The sequence below is a fragment of the Bidens hawaiensis genome, unplaced genomic scaffold (genome assembly GCF_021521415.1).
Source record: "Bidens hawaiensis isolate Kalapana, Puna unplaced genomic scaffold, B.hawaiensis_p1.1 tig00014352_1, whole genome shotgun sequence".
In the NCBI taxonomy this organism is placed as follows: Eukaryota; Viridiplantae; Streptophyta; class Magnoliopsida; order Asterales; family Asteraceae; genus Bidens; species Bidens hawaiensis.
Window position 1 is genome coordinate 229,717 of NW_027492240.1, and position 23,156 is coordinate 252,872.

Below are 23,156 nucleotides of genomic sequence, written 5' to 3' on the forward strand. Positions count from 1 at the left end.
TAGCTACTTAGTATTATTATATAACTTTTCTAGTTAGTTTACTACTTAGGTTATATATATATATATATATATATATATATATATATATATATATGATCATGGCCGATTAACTAATCGCTTCGTTGTTAAAATTATTACATCAATGACCTCTGCAATATTGAATATGAACAACAATTTCATGCTACCTGTTCGAATGTATATATGCATATGTTATGTATAGTTGTGATTAGTGGTCGGCTGTGTAATATGTACTACTTTTTAATTTCTAGTTACTTAAATAATTAATAAGACTGTTCATGAGTGTGCCTTTTGGGAACACTTTTAGAGATCATGAACATTGCTATCATACTGTTGATACAACTCTTTCATTTGGGATGAGTAAAAGCTTAAGCTTAAGGGCAAGATGTTAGTTAGTATTATTATATAACTTTTCTAATTAGTTTACTACTTAGGTTATATATATATGCATGATCATGCCCGATTACCTAATCGCTTCTGTTTTTTAAGTTGTTAAAACTATTACATAAATGATCTCTGCCATTGATGTATATCAATGAATTCATGGTACCCTGTTCGAAATATATATATATATATATATATATATATATATATATATATATATATATATATGCATATTAATTCTCATGTTACTTTCTTTCTATCTGCATATGTATGGTGTGATGATTAATGGCCAGCTAGTTACTTAAATAATTAATAAGGCTGTTATTGAGTGTACCTTTTGTTAAAGGCAAGATGTTACTGCAGGCTTATAATATACTTACTTCTTTCTTGCAGATCCTAACTGAACACAACAATGGCTTCCGGTGAAGCTGCTGCTTTCTCCGCCATAAAAGACTTGCTTATAAGTCTGGCGTTGTATACCTTGAAAGACGTGGCTCTAACTTTAGACGTTGTGCCTGAGCTTCAGAAGCTGCAAAACGCTTTGACCCAAATCGAAGCTCTACTTTTAGATGCGGGCGAGAAGGAGTTAAGAGAAAAATCAGTTCAAGTGTGGTTGAACCAACTTCAACATTTGACTTATGAATTGGAAGACATGGTCGACGTTTTGGCCATCGAAGCTAAGAGACGCGAGCTGGCTAATGCAGGCACCAGCAGCAGAAGCAGAAGGGTATTGAAGTACGTTCCGTCCAAAGTTCATTCCACTAAGTATGCTCTCAAGATGGGTTCTAAGCTAAAAAAGGTTACACAGAAATTGGATGACCTGTATAAGCGTACACAGCTTCTTGGTTTGGTCGAAAGGCCACGTAATGTTACTAGACGGTTGGAGGAAACTTCAAAGACTGATGAGAAAATTGTAGGCCGGGAACGCGATAAAGAGGCGATGTTGGGGGAGTTGTTGGGCAGTGAATCTTCAAGCAGCCAGGCTCAAACGTTCAAGGTCGTGTCCATAGTTGGTATGGGCGGGATTGGCAAAACCACTCTTGCCCAACTTCTGTACAATGATGAACAAGTGAAGAATCATTTTGAGCTCATAGCATGGGTTTCTGTTTCGGATGATTTTGATGTATATGGAATCAGCAAAGCCGTTTTTCTAGCCGTGGGTGGAAAAGAGACAGAAGATGGAGATATTAGTACTCTAAATCTTCTTCATTTGGCCCTTGAAAGAAAACTTTCAAATAAGAAGTTTCTGGTTGTTCTAGACAAAAAGTGGAGAACCCTCAAACGCCCTTTTTCCCTTAGGATCTTCTGCAAGTAGAATTCTGGTGACAACACGGAATACCAAGGTTGCTTCAGCAATGAACTCCACTCACGCTTACCCTCTCGATCTTTTGTCAGATGAAGACGCTCTATCTTTATTTGTTGAACACGCGTCGTGTGAACAAAACTTCGATTGGAACCAAGCGGTTAAATTGCACGGTAAGGATATCATCAAGAAATGTGATCGGTTGCCTTTGGCTTTGAGAGCACTTGGGAGGGTATTTAGAACAAAATCCAATCATGATGACTGGGAGGAAAATATGGAAATTTGATGATAACAATGAGGTTATTCCCGCTCTAAAGCTGAGTTACTACGACCTCCCAGCGGATTTGAAGCGAGTCTTCAAGTACTGCTGCTTATTACCAAAGGACTACATGTTTGACAAGGACGAACTGGTCTTGTTGTGGATGGCGGAAGGATATTTGTGTAACCTAGATGAAGTCAAACCAATGGAGATTTTAGGCGGCGAGTATTTTACAGAACTAGTGTCGAGGTCATTCTTTCAGCGTTCCGCCAACGACATCTCACGATATACGATGCATGACCTGGTCCGTGACTTGGCAACAAGTGTTGCGGGTGAGTTCTTTCTAAAGGTGGATGGTAAGATAGACAGCTACCAAAGGAATGGAGTTGTTGAGAAAGTCCATCATGTTTCTTTTATTCAAAAACGATATGAACCATACAATAAGTTCAAGGAACTACTTAATGCTAGACGCTTGAGAACCTTCCTACCCATGGAAGCTACAGGGTTACCTCAATTTAAAAACCTAAATGTACCAAAAAAGGCTATTTTAGAACTGTTCCCCCAATTGAAATTCCTAAGGGTGCTAAGCCTAGCTGGTTATAACATTACAGAGGTACCCGAGTCCATTGGTAGGTTTAAGCATCTGAGGTACCTAAATATCTCCAACACTCCGATCGCGTGTTTACCCGAACAAGTCTGTGACCTTCAGAATCTACAAAGCTTGTTGTTGTATGAGTGTTATTACCTATCTAGCTTGCCAGATAGCATTTCAAAGTTAATAAACTTACGACATCTCGACCTCACTCGCACTCCATTATTGAAAAAGATGCCATTAGGAATTAGTGAGTTAAAGGGTCTACACACACTAACCAAAGTTGTTATTGGAGAAAATGATGAGTACAACATTTCTCTTCTTAAGGACCTAATGCATCTTCAAGGTCATTTTTCCATCAATGACCTGCACAAAGTGAAAAATGCGTTACAGGCAAAAGAGGGGAAATTAGTAGAAAAGAAAGGAGTGCGTGATTTGCATCTGCAATGGAGTGAAGTGTTTGATGGTTCAAGAAATGAAGCAACCGAGTATGAAGTACTTGAAGGGTTAAGACCTTTTCAGAAGTTGACAAGCTTGACGATCGACTACTATGGGGGAATAAAGTTTCCTGGTTGGGTTGGGGATCCCTCGTTTGTTTGTTTAACCAAGGTTAGATTGAGTGGTTGTGAACGTTGTTCACACTTTCCAACACTTGGATATCTGCCCTTACTTGAAGATTTGCTTGTTGAAGGCATGCATGGGTTGGAGAGGTTGGATTCAGAGTTCCTTGCACCGTCTTTGTCTTACAATGGTGTTGCGTTTCCATCGCTTAAAAAGTTGAGTTTCTGGCGTATGCTCGGTTGGAAGGAATGGTTATGTGATGGTGACGACAAAGCTAAAGCATTTCCTAGTCTTGGTAAAGTAGAACTAGTAAATTGCCCGAAGTTAGATGTGGTGAGAATCAAGCCAATACCATCACTTCAGGATATACATATATCAGAATGCTCTTTAGTGGTGTTAAGAAGCATGGTCGGTGTGTCTTCATCAATTGATTTCTTGCATATAGATAGAATTAAAGGACTTGCTCAGCTATATGGAGAAACTTTATGGCCTCTTCGGGCAATTCATTCTCTCTCTATTATGTCTTGTGATGAACTTACACACTTGTGGGAATCAGAAGAGTTTCTTAGGAGTTTATGGGCGCTGGATGTATATTTGTGTCCCAATTTGGTATCACTCGGGAAGGAAAAGGCAACGAGCATGGAATCTCTTGTACATGTGAGAATATCAAATTGTAAGACCCTAGAGAGTTACAATTGTCCAAGTAACGTTGAGACGTTGGTAATAAGGTATTGCCCTTCACTTGCATCTGTGACCTTCTCAACAACGGACGGCCTCTCGTCCAGTTTAATGCAGCTTACCATTGATTGTTGTGATGTTGTGGATCCATGTTGCCTTAAAGACAACTTCTTGGTGTCACTTGAATCTCTTAAGATTGAGAGTATGCTGAATTTGAGGTTGTTGGATAAAGGATACCTAAATCATCTGACAAGTTTAACAATAGATGATTGTGATAACATAGTATCCATTCCAGAAGAAGGTTACGGTTTTCTTCCGTTTCGTTGCTTGGAATTCCTGAAGCTAATTCGATGCAAGAATTTGAACTCGTTTCCTCATGCGATTTTGCCAATGATGGAGTCATTGAAAGAAATGCAGATCGTTGATTGCCCATGTCTAGATTATTCTGTTAATTGGGTCGGGTGGCCTCCCAACTTAGAAGACCTAACAGTAGGAGGGGGGTTAAAGAATCCCATTTCAGAGTGGAGGCTGCAAAATCTCCCAACCACGCTTTCTAAACTAACCTTATATGGTGACAACTTGGGAGTAGTTTCATTTGCAAAAATTGGTTTTCTTCTTCCACCGTCTCTAAAATCTTTAGAAATCTGCGGATTTAAGAAGTTGAAATCAGTTTCAGAGGGCCTGCAACACCTCACATGCCTTGAAGATCTTTGTATCAGATCAAGCCCTGAGCTTAAAGATCTGCCAGAAAGACTACTCCTTTCACTTTCAAGTTTGCGTTTGGTTGACACCCCAAAACTGAAAAAAAAGTGTGGTGAAAAAAAAGGCATCTTCTCTCAAATCCCTTACCTACATGTGTGGCCGTGACCATGGCATGCTTGGGTACTTTGTGAATCAGGTTTGTGACTGTTACCGCCTTGTTCATAAATGTATTATTTGTGATTTTCTATGCATGATATATTTTCTGTACATTATGATTTTCGCAGGGTGCGGTTTCATCATTGACAAAATCTTCCACATGACAAGTAAAGCTTCAAAGGGGTTATCTTCAGGTAAAACTAAAAGTTGACAAAATTTTACATTCTTGTTTTCAGTTTCAGTCTTCGTGTCTTCTCGTTTTCAGTTACAATATGTGTGCTAGAATGCTTTGCATCTGGATTTGTTTAGAAAAATATTATGTGATGTCAGTTTTTATTTTCCTGTTCCTGGTCAAGTAACTTTAAGTGGAATGTTTTATATAATTTAGGACCTTTGATAAATGCTTATATTTAAAAATACAGTGAATTCATATATGAATTGAAACTAAACAGGTCAAAATATGTTGTATTAATATAAAGCAGGTCAAAGTATGGTAAATTAAAACAAAACGGGTCAAAATATAGTGAATTAGAATTAAGCGGTTCAGGTTGTAAAATTCAATGGTTCAAAATAGGAACAAAAAGTGAAACGGGTCAAAATATAGTGAGTTAAAACGAAATGGGCCAAAATATAGTGAATAGATATATAAACGGGTCAAAATATGGTATATTAAAATGAGATGGGTCAAAACATAGTGATAAGTATTAAGCAATTCAAATAGTGTATTAAAATTCTACGGGTCAAAATATAACGAGTTGATACGTAAACGGGTCAAAATATAATGACGTGAAACTAAACAGGTCAAAATATGGTGAATTAAAACGAAACGGGTCAAAACATGGTGAATTAAGCGGTTTAGGCAGTGAACTAAAATTAAACTGGTCAAAGCACGACTTATATACATTTATACAACAATATGAAACACGACTTATATACATATATTAGTCTATGTTTATACATTATGTATGATCTGTTGTGTAAGTTCCTGGTTATGTAACTTTAAGTGGAATGTTATATATAATTTATCTGTAACACTTTAAGTTTATAATGATCTAGTTGTTAAAAACTCGTATCAAGGCAAGCCTAAATATAGTGAGCTGATATATAAACGGGCCAAAGTATAGTTAACTGAAATGAAACTGGCCAAAATATAGTGAGCTGATATATAAATGGGCCAAAAGATAGTTAACTGAAGTTAAATGGGTCAATGTATAGTTAAGCGAAACGAGCTGGTCAAAATATGGTGTTTAAAAATGAAACGGGCCAAAATATGGTGTATAAAATTGAAACGGGTCAAAACATAGTGAATTAAACCGAAACGTGTCAAATATAGTGAATTGATATATAAATGGGTCAAAATATACTAAAATGAAACTGGTCAAAGCATAGTGAATTAAGCGGTTTAAGCAGTGACTTGAAATTAAAGTGGTCAAAACAGGAACTTAAAGTGAAACTAGTCAAATGGGTTAAAATACAGTCAAACTGGTCAAAATATGGTGTATTAAAATGAAACGAGTCAAAACATAGTGAATTAAGCGGTTTAGGCAGTGAATTTAAGTTAAACAGGTCAAAATAGGAACTTAAAGTGAAACTGGTCAAATGGGTCAGTATATAGTCAAACGGGTCAAAATATGGTGTATTAAAATGAAAGGCAGTGAATTATAATTAAACGAATAGGAACTTAACATGAAACTGGTCAAATGGGTCAAAATATAGTCAAACGGGCCATGTAGTTTTTCGGTTCGCTGACACATTCTGACATTCTGTTACAAGTTAAGTTTATTTCATACAACTAAATAAAGTAAAATTTTCGATGCTACACAATATTGGCTAGAGGGGTTGACTTTATTATGCTATGGAATTCATCAAGTCCTGCAGTCAGTTTTTTATAAAATTAACCAAACAACAATTTCATTAACAAGTTTTGATATCAAGAAAAATTTGACCAACCGCTTCTTCTGCAACACCATCTTGAACTCAAGCAGTGTAGTATAAAATTTTAAAGTAAACAAATACCGAAAACTAAATATATATATCATTTAAACGTTAGATAAACTGAACCTAGTGTCTTGACAAAATGATCATTTAACGAGCATTATAATGTGCCCAATGGCTACCATACCACATATCTGCAAAAACAAAAACTCGAGTTGGAAGATGCGTGACTACTTCTGTATCGATACAAGCACACACTGCACATTGCTAATTATAAGTGTCATGGACTTTCAAATTAATTCTCAAATTTGGTCAACAATCGATGCTAGGAAGCCGAGAATACATTACTTTTTAATCGTTTTTAGTAGAAGTGAAGGAGTCGAGTTGTACTTTAACTTACTCGAGATCAACTTATTAAAAACTTGACTTTAATACAGGATCTCGACCCTATACGGCTATTCACATTTGTTTATTCATTATTCAATGACCAAAGTGCATTTGACTTAGCGGTATCCAGCTATGTAAAACAGTGTCTCTCCCTATTAGGTCGAGTGCTGCACTGTTAGTAATGTAGAAGTAAAAGTAGAATCCGATCGTTTTAAAATAATGTTTGTTTAGTAAAATATATTGTAATAAATAACTAGCTTACGACTGACTAGTAGGACTTACGGTTTTCATAACGAAAATAATGACTTTTAAAAAAATCAAGATGCGGGGTATCAATCCCTGTACCTCTCGCATGCTAAGCGAGCACTCTACCATTTGAGCTACATCCCTTTTAATGATATTATTACTTAGTAGACATTAAAGCTATAATAATCAATGTTTTAAAAAACCAGTACGAACCGGCCGAATACCAGGTTTTCGGTAACAGAGCCGGTATTTAGAGCCAAGTTTTTTCGGGCGGTATGCTAGAACATCGAACCACCGTTTTTTTTAAATGCCAGTTTAAACCCAAGAGAATTTTTATACTTTTTTAGGACCATATTTTTCTAAAATGACTTTTAACCTATCGGATAAAACTTAAATGAGTAAACACAGTAAACGAGTTGTTAATCAACCAATTTCGTATCCTACAAATTCATGGTTAGTTACTTTACATCTTGTTTAGTTGACCAAATTTGTATACAATGTACAACTTTCTATCCGACTCGATCATTGTTTACGTGTGATGTTTGGTTCAGATGTGATATATTAATGTACTTTTGGGTTATTTTTAGTTGTATTTATATTGAACCTCCCAATACATCCCGGTTCAAACGATTGTACAAATATTTAACCACATCCAGTACAAGTTAAAAACAGGCTTTTAAAACATTGATGATAATATTAATATTAAAGTAGTTTGGTGAACAATTTCATTACAACCATAACTTGATACAATTTAATTACAGCCATTATCACCCTATACTTATAACGTTTAGCCCAAAACAAATAATTACAAAAATTCAACGAACTCAAACCAAACATTAACCAATAAAACCTCTCTTGCTTATAATGATTCAAACTCTAACCGGACAACCACGGGTGGTGGCCCCCTCGGCCCGTGACACCGTTAACGACCGAGACAATCACACTGCTAAGGTAATAACCCATTGCCAAAGAAGCAAACGAAAACGAAGTCGCTAACGATGTAACACCCCAACCCGGAGCAGGCTGACGTGTCACTATTACAGACATCATAACAAAATTCGAATAAGCCTAAGTCAAATTATATTTACTCAAGTAACCGAAAATGAATAGCCTTTAAAAAGCTTGAACTTCATTATTATATCTCATCACTAATTTCCCCGAGTCCCGTATTACCTGAAAACAAAATAAGAAAAACAAAACAAGAAAATACGGTTGAGCCAAAAATTTGCCCAGTAACGGAAAGAACAATAGTATAGGTAAAGGCATACATAAGACAAAACACATACTGAAATAAAACTGAAACTATTGCGGATATAAAACCACGTTTTAGACCGAACTATAATTAGATGCGAAACATAATCCGATACACGATCGGGACGTAATCTGAATATACTCAACTTTAACCAAATGCATATACACATATCGAAACGGACCAGAAATATAGCGAAACAAAATATAATTACTAAAATACATGACGACGATGTTAAAATAAATAGGTCGTGTAATACGGAAGCACCCAGAGCCTAAACAGAGGGGTACACAGCTAGCTAGTCCATGCACCAAGGAGACGGTGTGGGTGGCGTGCACACATTGTTCCATCTCAAACAGAAGTCAGGAGTCAGGAGTCGGAGCTAAGATCGATCTATACGCCTCTAAGTGGCCAAGGTACTACATGAGTACTTTCAGAGACGCCGTGAACTTTGATTACGCACTGTCACGAAAAGTGCCATGTCGTTGACGCCCCAACGACAAGTCAGAAATGCTCGGGTAACAGAGTACTGAACTAAAGTCGTATAACTAAAAGATATTTAAACAGGAACATGCAATAATGAATTCAAAATATATATAACCTATTGCATGCTATAAAATTAATATAACCATATCATACGAATAAACCGAACTAGATAACAAAAATCCGCACTACGAAGTGACGGACATCGAATATAAAATGGACTCGAACCAATACTATGAGTGAAGAAAAAACAGAATCCGTACTACGAAGTAACGGAATATAAATAATACTAAGAGGAAACAAAGACGGAAACCGTACCTTATGTATTAAGCAAAAGTAAACAAGTTGGCTTGTCTTCAACAATTATGAGTACCTACGGTTTATTTACAATTTTATTATTTATATACACGAATTTGATTTACATGGGTTGATTAGTTGATTTCCGCCCACGACATATGCCTTCTAAAATTCACAATTTATTATTTAAACACACCGTCATAAGATCATTTTAGTAATTATCCAAAAACGTTTGAGCTTTAAATATATTATGAATCACTAAACCTTTTTGCTCATTATATAGGAACGAAACTAACTTCAACTTCTTATTAAAACCAACAAAACTCTTTATATACTTAAAAATTCCTAACTTAAATTCATAAGTTTGGTTACTGGTTATACATACCAGATTCATAAAGGAAAGAAAATTCATATTAGTTACATTATGCTTTCATATTTAACTCTAGGTATCAATTATATATGTATATATATGTATAACGAACAGGCTATACACAAAACATGCATGAGCACTTACAACATGCATGGAACTTCGTATGTATTTTAAATTTTGGTTTTAAACAAAATCTTCTAATTAAACAAGGTTTTACATTGCGGAAATAGATCAACGATCACAAGGTTATTGGCTAAGGTTAAAAACATAGACGAAATAGAAATAGAGAACGTGTTCGGTACCTCGGCGGATGAGCGATAACAATTATCAGGAATAAGACAGTGGCTTCCGTGGCGATGACTCCCTTCGGTAATCGGCACGCACAACAGAAGGTGATGGTGGCGGCCTCCCAGTAACCAACAACGGTGGAGGCGATGCCTGTCTATAGTGACAACGGAAGACGGCAGCGGTGATTTAAGTGGAGAAGGGTGAAGATGGCGGTTCTCCGGCGAAATTGGAATGGGAGGTCGAACGGAAAGCAAAGATATTATATAGATGCGATATGTGGGCTTCGTGACATCTTATGAGAGGTTACTGGCGTCGTAATCGATCGAGATTTTTGTAGCCGATAAGGGATTGAAATCCCATTTTTCTCTGGGAATTCGTTTGATGCATGTGAAGGTGTTTGAGTTTTATCTATTGATTGATTTATGCATATTTATCTCTATTATTGTCTTTATTTATTTATTTATTTATTTATTTTAAACTAAAAGATCACAACGTTATCCTCCAAATTAATAATTAATTTATATTATCAAGTATTATTATTATTTTAAGCTATTTAAATTATTGTAATTATTATCTTAACGATTTGGGTTATTATAATTATACTCCCCTAAAAAAAAATTTCGTCCTCGAAATTGTAAGACGGTGACACATACTTTCGGATATCACGGAAACGAAACAAACTTAAAACTTTCATAAATTCAGACATGACAATTGCAAAGTCTCAGAAACAAATATTAGGACATATAAAACAGAATTCATATGAAATCAAAACCATCCAAACTGAAATAGCTGACTCGCTGCCATGATGATATTGAACGAAACTATGGGTAACCTAAAACTTGTATCGGATAATACTAGTTCTTATAAACGGAAATCAAAATTTCATTTGAACACAGAATTACATATAACATAGTGGATAACTAATAACTAAAATAAATAAATTTTGATGAGCTAAAGCCTATGACTAAATTGTGTAACTAATAACCAAAACGAAAGACAGATTACTGAAACATGTGACTTATAAGTGGAAATAAAAAGTGATAACTAATGGAATACAAAAAAAAAAAAAAAAAAAAAAAAAAATCAAGACTTAAAACGTAAATTTTCAAAAACATATTTTGAATATTAACATGCATTTCTACACTGATATAAAAATAAATAAATATATAATAAAAGACACGTAACACTAGCAGACAATAGCGAAAACTTAAGACAATGTCGTATCTAAATATTAGAGGAACATTAAGCTGCAAAACGGATTTTAGTAGCACACATACATACCTGTAAATTCATGGTTACGTTCGCGACCATAATCATCAATTTACCTTACGAGTGTGTCCTAACGGTCCTTCCATTACACATCTTAAAGACTAAACTTATATAAAAAAAAATGACGTGTTGATATACTAAAAAAAATGATGTCAAAATCTTGACATAAATGATACGAAACACGACCCAAATATGCTAAACTTCAAACATACCAAACATAAGAGTCTTCTAACATGACAGATAAACAGAGTGTGAAACTTAACAAAATCCAAATTCGCACGAAATCAAACCCAAATAAACTGAAATACGGGGTACTAAAACGAAAACAAATACGGATAATCAAAACGGTTCATGGCTTCAATTTCCCCAGAACTAATCTTTTTGCGCAGGTCTAGCGTTTTCTCCATTATTAGCTCTAGGGTCCCGCTGAGGGCAGTCTCTGATCATGTGTCCTGCATCTCCGCATCTAAAACAACGACCTTCAGCTCGACGACAAGCACCTCCATGACGTTTCCCACACGTGCCACACAGAGGAGTATTTCGGTTTTGTTGATTAAGTGGTTGAGCTCTGGTGGGGTTATGATGTTGTTGCATATTATTCTGTGCGGTCCTATGATTCTGATTTTGATTTCCCCCATTTCGTGGCTGATTGTTGAAATTCCCATCAGTACGCTGTCTACGGTCTCGGGGTACAAGGGACTGTTCGGTTCCAACCTGAGAAGAAGATTGACCCTGATTATTTTCTCTTGGCCGCTTACGACTTTCATCAAAAGACTTCTGGCGGTGTTTCTTATCATTATTAAGGTTCTTAACCGCATCAACTATCTCATTTATGTCATTAAAACGGAGGTTCAAGATAAACTTCCTATCTCGGTCACAAATGGCCCACTTGAAATGGTTGGTCTGTTGTTCTTGCGTGCCTACAGTTGGGCCAAGAAAACTAACCAATCGACTGAAACGATTTTTAAACTCAACGATGGGCTCATCATTAGCCTGAATAATTGAAGAATATTCTCTCAAATATTCACTGCGATCAGCATCAGTGAAATACTGTTGGTAAAACAAAGTACGGAATTCATTCCAAGGAAGTGTAGCAGCATAATTGTCTCCACCACGTGCAACTTTCAGTGTCTTCCACCATCTGTGAGCGTCATCTTCGAGCTTGTAAGTAGCTAACCGAACCTTAAACACATCTTCAACACCCAGCACTTCAAACAGTTTCTCGATGTGCGCGATCCAGTTTTCAGCTTCTACTGGAGAACTAGCAGTACTAAAGGATTTTGGCTTTTGCTTTTGAAAACGCTCAAGCCAGACATGAATACCAACAGGGGGATTGTTGCCTCCAGCGTTGTTGCCACCGGCGTTGTTCCCACCGGCATTGTTGCCACCGGCATTATTTTGCTGCAACTGTTGTATGATGTTAGGGACTATTTCCGCAATAGCTGCATTGACGGCGTTAGTAACAAGGGTTGCAAGAGGAGGGTCGTTTCCAGCATCATTCTCGTTTTGGCGATTCACACGTCTTCTAGGAGGCATCTGGAAGTAAGGTAGCGTATGAGCTGAAAGATAAAGATTTACGGAATACGCGGAGAACGAAAAGAGGAATCCTAACCCGACGTCTACCCATTAACTCACATGATTAATTATTTATTGTTTAAGTTTTCTACAGGAAAGAGCCTGAGCTCTGATACCATAACTGTAACACCCCAACCCGGAACAGGCTAACGTGTTACTATTACAGATATCAAATCAACGCCACAATCCAAAATACAACAAAAATTAATGCAACCTACGTCATATTATTAAACAAAATGAATTAACTTTTAGAAGCTTGAACTTCATTATTATATCTCATCACTAATTTCCCCGAGTCCCGTATTACCTGAAAACAAAATAAGAAAAACAAAACAAGAAAATACGGTTGAGCCAAAAATTTGCCCAGTAACGGAAAGAACAATAGTATAGGTAAAGGCATACATAAGACAAAACACATACTGAAATAAAACTGAAACTATTGCGGATATAAAACCACGTTTTAGACCGAACTATAATTAGATGCGAAACATAATCCGATACACGATCGGGACGTAATCTGAATATACTCAACTATAACCAAATGCATATACACATATCGAAACGGACCAGAAATATAGCGAAACAAAATATAATTACTAAAATACACGACGACGATGTTAAAATAAATAGGTCGTGTAATACGGAAGCACCCAGAGCCTAAACAGAGGGGTACACAGCTAGCTAGTCCATGCACCAAGGAGACGGTGTGGGTGGCGTGCACACATTGTTCCATCTCAAACAGAAGTCAGGAGTCGGAGCTAAGATCGATCTATACGCCTCTAAGTGGCCAAGGTACTACATGAGTTCTTTCAGAGACGCCGTGAACTTTGATTACCCACTGTCACGATAAGTGCCATGTCGTTGACGCCCCAACGACAAGTCAGAAATGCTCGGGTAACAGAGTACTGAACTAAAGTCGTATAACTAAAAGATATTTAAACAGGAACATGCAATAATGAATTCAAAATATATATAACCTATTGCATGCTATAAAATTAATATAACCATATCATACGAATAAACCGAACTAGATAACAAAAATCCGCACTACGAAGTGACGGACATCGAATATAAAATGGACTCGAACCAATACTATGAGTGAAGAAAAAACAGAATCCGTACTACGAAGTAACGGAATATAAATAATACTAAGAGGAAACAAAGACGGAAACCGTACCTTATGTATTAAGCAAAAGTAAACAAGTTGGCTTGTCTTCAACAATTATGAGTACCTACGGTTTATTTACAATTTTATTATTTAGATACACGAATTTGATTTACATGGGTTGATTCGTTGATTTCCGCCCACGACATATGCCTTCTAAAATTCACAATTTATTATTTAAACACACCGTCATAAGATCATTTTAGTAATTATCCAAAAACGTTTGAGCTTTAAATATATTATGAATCACTAAACCTTTTTGCTCATTATATAGGAACGAAACTAACTTCAACTTCTTATTAAAACCAACAAAACTCTTTATATACTTAAAAATTCCTAACTTAAATTCATAAGTTTGGTTACTGGTTATACATACCAGATTCATAAAGGAAAGAAAATTCATATTAGTTACATTATGCTTTCATATTTAACTCTAGGTATCAATTATATATGTATATATATGTATAACGAACAGGCTATACACAAAACATGCATGAGCACTTACAACATGCATGGAACTTCGTATGTATTTTAAATTTTGGTTTTAAACAAAATCTTCTAATTAAACAAGGTTTTACATTGCGGAAATAGATCAACGATCACAAGGTTATTGGCTAAGGTTAAAAACATAGACGAAATAGAAATAGAGAACGTGTTCGGTACCTCGGCGGATGAGCGATAACAATTATCAGGAATAAGACAGTGGCTTCCGTGGCGATGACTCCCTTCGGTAATCGGCACGCACAACAGAAGGTGATGGTGGCGGCCTCCCAGTAACCAACAACGGTGGAGGCGATGCCTGTCTATAGTGACAACGGAAGACGGCAGCGGTGATTTAAGTGGAGAAGGGTGAAGATGGCGGTTCTCCGGCGAAATTGGAATGGGAGGTCGAACGGAAAGCAAAGATATTATATAGATGCGATATGTGGGCTTCGTGACATCTTATGAGAGGTTACTGGCGTCGTAATCGATCGAGATTTTTGTAGCCGATAAGGGATTGAAATCCCATTTTTCTCTGGGAATTCGTTTGATGCATGTGAAGGTGTTTGAGTTTTATCTATTGATTGATTTATGCATATTTATCTCTATTATTGTCTTTATTTATTTATTTATTTATTTATTTTAAACTAAAAGATCACAACGTTATCCTCCAAATTAATAATTAATTTATATTATCAAGTATTATTATTATTTTAAGCTATTTAAATTATTGTAATTATTATCTTAACGATTTGGGTTATTATAAACGACCTCATTTTAACTGGTGCTTCACTAAACGAAAACTCCATTAAACCCGCCAACACGAAAAGATCCGCGGATCCAAGAAACAAATATTGAAATGCGATCCATAGGAATGAAATGGGTAATGGGCCTGGCCCGGGCCCATAGTTGTTGGCCAATTTCTTGCGCCTGACCTCGACTAGGGCCGCAATTGCCATCACTAAAATCGAGAAGCATAGGCCGAGCCTGATCCGTTGGAGATGAGAAATACCTTGAAAGAATTGAATAATTGAAAATCAGATCTCTTTATACATAGAAAAATTACAATGAAACTGAAATAACTTAAATAAAGCAAAAACCGACGGTTTGGATATTTGTTTTTCGTAAAAACCGAATTTTCAGTTCGGTTTCGACTTTGCTTGTAATTTAAACTGGAAAAACCGAAACCGAACTGAATTTATGCATTTTCAGTTTTTATTATAAATGCCAAGTAATTATAAGAATTTAATAAATAGTGTAATCCAGGTGTATAATAATAAATTAAAAATAACTAATTAACAAAAAAAATTGATTTAGGCCCAAACTACTTATTCTGGGCCAATTCTTTTTTGGCTAAAAAAATTTAAGCCCAAATTGTCAACTAAAAACCCAAAACCAAACAGTTTTTAAAAGCTCAAAAACCAAGTTTTCGGCTTTTGGTCCCGTTTGAGCCCAAAACCGACCCCAAGTACACCCCTAAACATAAATTAAACATTAAACATTAATGAATATAATAGATAATAAACTCGGTTAACATACCTGTTTCAGATTTGGTCAATCTTCTAGCCAAAGGGATAATTGTTTCAGATTTGGTCAATCTTCTAGCCAAAGGGATAATGATATGATTGTACATTGGGGCCAAGATAATCATGAAGATAATGGGGAAAACGGGTAGTGACGCGGGTGGGAGTACAAATGACCCGATAGTCGTGTTCATTGTGGCCGCTTGTTGGACCGAAAAAGTCGTTAATTGGGCTAAACAACAGTTGAGTATTATGGTGCTAGCAAATATAGGTAGTATTTGTAACATGACTTTGACATCTACTTCTTCAACCGAGCATTTTAGTGATTCGAAAGCGGATTTGTTTTCTATTGCACGGTTTAGAAACCCGTGGGTTTAAACGGGCTTGGTGTTTCGGGCCCATTGTCGTTTGTTTGTTGTTGCTCTTCGGTATATGTTGGTAGAAGCAGGTACGGGCTTTGGGTCGGGTTGGTGATGGTATGGCTTTGTTTGGATTCAGTCTTGGAAACATTTAGAGTTGCGGCGAGTAGAACCTGTTTAATGAAATGTTAATAATATAAGTTTTTGTAACCTTTTTAAGTAATTATTTTTAAAATTAAAAGAAAGAGCCATTAAGTGTTTGCGGGTCCATATGGCCCGTTTTTACCCGTACCAAAAACTTATGTTTTGACCCGAACATATTTTGTAACATGTTCTCATGCGACTCATGCTACCATTGTAAATTAGTTAGCTTCATATGGTAACATTATTATTCAGTATAAAGTTTACAACTTTTAAACCATTATCCCATTAATGGTAACATTTGGTTCATTATCTAAAGGTTAAAACATTATCCAAAGTTTTTAAAGCATAAAATCTTCTAAATTTAAATGTTGATTCAAAGATTAATATTATTGTTATAGTAATATTGTTTTCGTGCTCATAAATACCATATTATTTATTTATATCATTTTTGAAAGTAGACAAAAAAAATTGTTTACAAATTAAGATGGCTTGTATTTTCAAAGCATACATGCACCTACTAAATAGTATTTTTATTAAAAGATTTAAATTACTAGCATAATAATATTACTTTTATAGTCATAAATAGAGGTGGTCATATAAACTAGTTAACCAAACTGACCTAAAATTCAAAACGAAATCTAACGGTTTGGAATCGATCATGTAGAAACCGATTTGAAACTGATTGAAACCGTATGTTTGAACCGGTTTGTAATTTTCTCCACTAAAACCGGTTTCAAACCGGTTAATCGAACTGAAACTAAAACCGGGCAAAAACCGAACAAAAACCGATTGTAACTTGGTCAAGTAATCAGTTTCAGCCCGAACTGAAACCCATCATAAACCATTTTTGGCTTCTATGACCAAACCGAACCAGTTTCATCGATTTTGAGTTTTAAACCGATTTGGGCACTCTAGTCATAAATACATTTTAACTAATTAAATAATTTTTAAATGGATGTGGGCCCCACCTCAAACAAGACATGACTTGTTTAATAACACACTTGTTTTGACTTATTTACCAACATGTGTACAAGTGAAGCACATACCTTAAACATTGTTGTAAGAGGACTTCCTTGTGGAATCTTGCATCTATAGAAACATGAACCCAAACTAAATATTATGATTGACAAAAATATGGCAATGGTGGAAACCCCAAATCCCCATTGCCAACCTACATTATCTTCAATCCATAACACCAATGTGACCGCGATTAGACCACCCATCGCCAAACAAAATACAAAATAGTTAAAGAAAGTCGATCTTTGTTTCCTTCCTTTCGGGCTATCTTCATCAAATTGTTCGGCTCCTGTTACTAGTAGTGATCCTTTTATACCCCCGATACCAAAAGCCACTAGGTACAAACCTATGAACAACATTGCGGCTTTCCACCATGTATTTCTTCACAAATGGTTGTTTTTGATTTGTTACATGGTTTGGGTTTGAGGTCAGGCGGACGAGCTTGGAAAGTGAGTATGATCAAACCCTGTTTTTATACATTTGAAGAAATATAGGGAAAATATAGCCTTTTGAGAGTCGGAATTGGGTTGGATTGGTTTGAGTTGACACGCAAAAACTTTTTTTTTCATTTTATTATACTTGTTAAAAATGAAATGATTTAATTATAGTTAAATAAATAAAATAATTTAGGGGGTCGTATGAAATATCCTTCAGTCTATTTTCGACCCTTTTGAATAAATAAATAAATAAAACACCTTAGAGGGTCGTATGAAATATCCTTCAGTCTATTTTCAACCCTTTTGAATAAATAAATAAAACACTTTAGGGGTCGTATGAAATATCCTTGAGTCTATTTTCAACCCTTTTGAGTCGTTCCTTTATAGCTAAATTAACGATCTTGAAAATTTGAAATAAAACACAACTCAAATTAACTTTTAACCCAATGTAAATACTTTTAATATAATAATTATATGATTTTGATTATTCATTAATAAAAAGTAAAAAAGTAAGAAAAGTTACCAAAAGCTCAATGCCAGCACTCATGAGGTAAATATAGTAGCTAGTAAAGTAAGCATCTGATAAAAAGCCACCAAGGAGTGCTAGCAAGAAAGCAGTGCCCATAAAATTTGTGACATCATTGGCTGATCTTGATAAAGGAAGGTTCATATATTTTGACAAATATAACACCAAATTGCTTGCATTTGCTAAAAAAGCCAAATTTTCCAACACTTCAACAACTGCATACATAAAATGATAAAATATTAAAATGCAACAAAAAAAACTCCAATAAACTTTCCCAAATATATAAAAAAAATTTAAAAATTAAAAATAATAATGATAATAAGATCATACCCAAGACGAATAAAGCGGCCCTCATACCGCCATGGTGACCTTTTCGTGCAGGCTTAAACCGAGTATCTACATAACCTTCCAACCCGTTTGCTTCGTGCTCTATCTCCTTCACGAACATTCGAGTAAAATTTATTAGTAAAGAAGGCAAAACAATATACACATTATATATAAAAACAAGAGCTATGGTAAGACAAGAATGCCATCTTCTCCTTTGAGTGTGGAGTGTAATGATTCACTCAAGAAAGAGTTCAGAAATTATAAAATCTTAAAACAGATGTGACATATATATAGTGGATAGTGGATAAGTTAGAATTTTCTAAAATCGTTACATGTGTGTGAATATTATATTGGCAGATGAAATTAATTTTTCTTGGTAAACATGATATCACAATCATTTATGGCATGTTTATCCTTACAACTTACACCTTGGTGCATATATAGACACACTACACACATATATAGTATGTATAAAAACTACAAGAAACACATAAAACATGAATATATTAAGAAAATGAACAACTTCTGTTCTAGAGCATAGTCAAAATATACATTTCTCTCATTATATAAAATCATTCTAAGTATGTTATATTGTATATGTATAATTTTAATAAAATATAACCGGATAAATAAATAAATAAAAACTTAGCGTGAAGTAGTAAATGAACCGGATAATGTTTTAACTTAATTAAAAACTAAGAAAAGACTTAAAAAAGAGGGAACGCTTATTATACAACTAGATACTAGTGGGTCAAATGTCATTTTAATTTATATTTATAATTTTATGTATATCTGGTTCATTGTTAAAAAAATAAAAATTAAAATTAAAATAGTTACAAGTTAATTTATGTAATGTATAAAAACAAATACGAAATGTTGAAACTCAAAATCATTTAACAAATCATGAAATGCTGTGTTATCAAATTTCTCAAAACATTAAATAAATATCATTAAATGTTGCTTTCAAAAATAGTCAATATATTTAATCATTAAATGTTATATTAAACTCACATTAAAGTGCTTGCATTTGTGTTTTTAGCGAGAATATAATTTAACACGAAATAATTTTTTAACCTTATCTCATCTTTCCTTCCTTGGTTATGACTCCTCTTATCCGATTTCACGAATGCATTGTTACATTCAAATCTGGCTAGAGCTGACGTGTCATAATGTTACAATTGCAAAATTCAAAAATAACATTAAAGGCAGAATTAAGTGTTAATCCTAATTTTTATATCGTTGCAATTGTTTAGTGTTACATAAACAAATCACAACTAAGTGTTTATTTGTCTTGACATAAAAAAGAAAGGTCTTCATTTGTCTATGGTAATGTGGTATGGTGTGTCACTTCCACCTAGGGTTGGCAATTCGTGTCTTAATAGGTTTAACGGGTAAGAGGCGACGCGCGTGACACAAATATTAAACTTGAATACGACTCGTTTAAATACTTTATATGTCATGACTATAAGACAGTTTTAAGTTTTGTGTACCAATAAGAGATAATGAGGGAGTCTAGCCTACTAATTTCAGTTATTTAAAAAAATAAAAAAATCACCTACCGCACTTTTTTTATTAACAGGTCTTATTGTGTCTTTAACATGTACCCAATTGCCAGTGAGTCCCACCCCCACCTCACTCCACACATACACACACAAATGTGAGATTGTCTTATTACGGGTTTAAATGCAAGGTAAATGAAGAAACACTAACCGGACCCCGGGCAGATTACAGGTAACCTGGGGGTTAGATAGATGTTTCCCACGAGGGGTTAGACCCTGAGAAGATGGTTCTTCTGATAACCTGCAAAACAGACACCGTGAGCTTGTCACTGAGAAGGGGGGGGTTCCTCCTTGTGACCACCCTCCGGCGTGAGAATCAGACTAGATTGCTCTTTAAATATAAACGTATATTAAGAGATTGCTAGAGCAGATATCAGGTATAATATGATGATACAAGATAAGATGAGATGGTCATACCATTTGTGGTATTTATAGCCGAAGGTAGGTTTCCAAGGAGGTGTGGCCGGCTGCAACAGTGTTCCTGTTCAACCAACAGTAGCCTACGCACGTGCCCTGCTGGTAGTTGGTGGGTAGGCAGCGGCTGATAATGACCAGGCCTGCTGTATACCATTCCTTTTCCACCAACTGCCGGCTACGCACGTGGTATGACAGGAGTTGGTGAGTAGGCAGCGGCTAATAGTGACACAGTACAGGAGCATGCTGCTCGCCATACTGTTGTCAATAAGCTGTTGTATCTTTAGTCAGATCTTTTTCCCATACCTCGTCAGGTACAGTACAGAAGATCTTCCCGTATCGTACGGACTGGCTTATTTGGGCGGGAGTATTCCCCCTCCCGCCCTTGTGCGGGATTGTTCCCGGCTTCGCTCATTCCTTCAGGTGACACTGAGTGATTGAGAGCTAAGTGCCTTGTGCGTGTAGCCTTGCTGCGCGGGTGGCCTTCCCTGATGGCTTGTATCCGAGGCTGCGGGGACAGGCGGAGTCCTTCACCATCGGGAGGCATTTCCTGCGGGACCAGCTTGCGTACTGCGCGTAAGGACGTCACGTCTCTGAGCATGGTTGGTCCTGCGGATCCAGTTGGTTTCTGCGCAGACGTCCCTCTTCAAGGTGAGTCTTGCGGGTCCAACTGGGCTCTGCTGGGACCTACCTCTTCAAGTCCCCCCAGTCCAATGTTCTTCTCATGAGTGTTTAATAAAGTGAGGTGAACTTTTGGACTTAATCAGAGGGTTTTGAAAAGGGTTTTTTAAGGTTTTCCATGGGGATTCCTCCCGCGGAAGTCCTTGTCACTTGCAGAAATTCCCGAGTTTCCTGCTTGGTCTTTGGGTATGATGCGGGTAGGCTGTAACCTCCTCGCACGTCAGGAGCGTTGAGTCCCACTTGTGTGGATTCTCCATGAGGTTTTGGTAGTTTTGAACATAGTGATCAATTATGTTAAGACCACCAATTCCATCCTGGAGCTTCAAACAACGTAGTTCTCGACGTTCCCGCTATGCGGGGATGTTATTTCCGTTTCCGCAAGCATTGCCCAGAAGATCCTTCTTGGTTTCAATTTTCAGCGGAGCGCTAGGTATGTGAAGGGTTTTGCCTTAACACTGTACCTGCGCTCGTCTTACGGTTACTTTACTTCCAAGGTATTCCTGGCGTCAATTCCCTGCGGGTGCTAGGTATGTGAAGGGTTTATGTCTTAACACTGTACCCGCACCCGTCTTATAGTTACTTGGTTGCCGAGGTACTTGGCTTCAATTCCCTGCGGGTGCTAGGTATGTGAAGGGTTTTGCCTTAACACTGTACCCGCATCCGTCTTACGGTTACTTGTTCGCCAAGGTTTTCTTGGCTTCAATTCCCTGCGGGTGCTAGGTATGTGAAGGGTTTTGCCTTAACACTGTACCCGCATCCGTGTTACGGTTACTTGTTCGCCAAGGTTTTCTTGGCTTCAATTCCCTGCGGGTGCTAGGTATGTGAAGGGTTTTGCCTTAACACTGTACCCGCATCCGTCTTACGGTTACTTGTTCGCCAAGGTTTTCTTGGCTTCAATTCCCTGCGGGTGCTAGGTATGTGAAGGGTTTTGCCTTAACACTGTACCCGCATCCGTCTTACGGTTACTTGTTCGCCAAAGTAAGGGGGGTATTTTCCCGCCTACTTTTTGATCTTTTTGAAATTTGAATTTTGAAATTCGAAAGGTTGGTGAGGATAAGAACAGTCCAAACATCTGAAACGTCGTGCGACGGTTTCTTCTGACTGTGTCAGGACGTGCAGGAAGTTATGGTGACGTGACAGTACATGGTCATTCCAGACGCTTTTTCAGGCGCGTGGGCGCTATTTTTCGGGCGCGTGGCCGCGAAATTAATGGTACGCGTCCTGTCAACAGCTGTTGCCAGCTTGCTTTTTGCCACGTGTCATAGTTTCATTGCACCTTCGATTTCTCTCTCCTCCGTATTAATTTCATCGCATTAATTGCGATTAGTATATAAAGGGGGAGAGGGCTCTTTGTAATTCACACCTTCACTCTTCTCTTCATCTCTTAAGCGATTTCCGGCGAATACTCCCCTTTTCAGGCAAGCATTTTCCCGAAATCGTTTTCTTCTTTCACAAGATGTCGTCTCGTGATGCTGAATCCATAGCCGATGACAAGAGTACTGCTGGTGAGTGCCAGTGTGCTCTGCCTGGCGATCTGTACCGGTATGTCGTCAGGAAGTTCATGCTCGAGTCTCTCGAGCCTGAGTTTCCTGAACCCCATCATACTGTGTACGATGCCCCCAGAGGCAAGATCGGGGTTTATGCAGCATTCTTTGTTTATGGGAATCTTAGGTTCCCATTGACAAAGTTTGTTTACCGTGTCCTCGAGAGGCACGGTGTTCATCTGACCGAGTTGCACCCGATGGCGATCGCGAAGATTCGCCACTTCGAGT

The 23,156-nt window shown here is 36.8% G+C and overlaps 2 protein-coding genes and 1 pseudogene across 3 annotated transcripts in view; 2 read left to right on the forward strand and 1 right to left on the reverse strand.

Moving 5' to 3' along the window:
* The window catches only part of LOC143546483 (thioredoxin H2-like), a 92,447-nt gene that overhangs the window by 48,314 nt on the left and 20,977 nt on the right, over window positions 1-23,156 (forward strand). The window lies entirely within an intron of this gene.
* Window positions 815-4,936, forward strand: LOC143546467 (putative disease resistance RPP13-like protein 1). The gene is made up of 5 exons (XM_077038136.1): window positions 815-1,651; window positions 1,746-1,937; window positions 2,005-4,567; window positions 4,782-4,847; window positions 4,890-4,936. Exons 1-5 carry the CDS (start codon window positions 815-817, stop codon window positions 4,934-4,936), a joined length of 3,705 nt encoding a protein of 1,234 aa, XP_076894251.1.
* LOC143546468 (protein NRT1/ PTR FAMILY 4.6-like) lies at window positions 7,924-18,889 on the reverse strand (annotated as a pseudogene). Its single transcript, XR_013137591.1, has 9 exons — window positions 18,734-18,889; window positions 18,401-18,618; window positions 17,852-17,906; window positions 17,470-17,804; window positions 15,937-16,452; window positions 15,820-15,873; window positions 15,166-15,415; window positions 13,167-13,171; window positions 7,924-8,213 (listed from the first exon to the last, which is right to left on the reverse strand). The product of XR_013137591.1 is annotated as a protein NRT1/ PTR FAMILY 4.6-like (transcript).

Coding starts and splice junctions, on each gene's coding strand:
- LOC143546467 (XM_077038136.1), top strand. CDS start 815: ATGGCTTCCGGTGAAGCTGCTGCTTTCTCCGCCATAAAAGACTTGCTT. Junction 1,938..2,004: donor CTTTGAGAGCACTTGGGAGG/GTATTTAGAACA, acceptor GATAACAATGAG/GTTATTCCCGCTCTAAAGCT. Junction 4,848..4,889: donor TTCAAAGGGGTTATCTTCAG/GTAAAACTAAAA, acceptor TCTTGTTTTCAG/TTTCAGTCTTCGTGTCTTCT.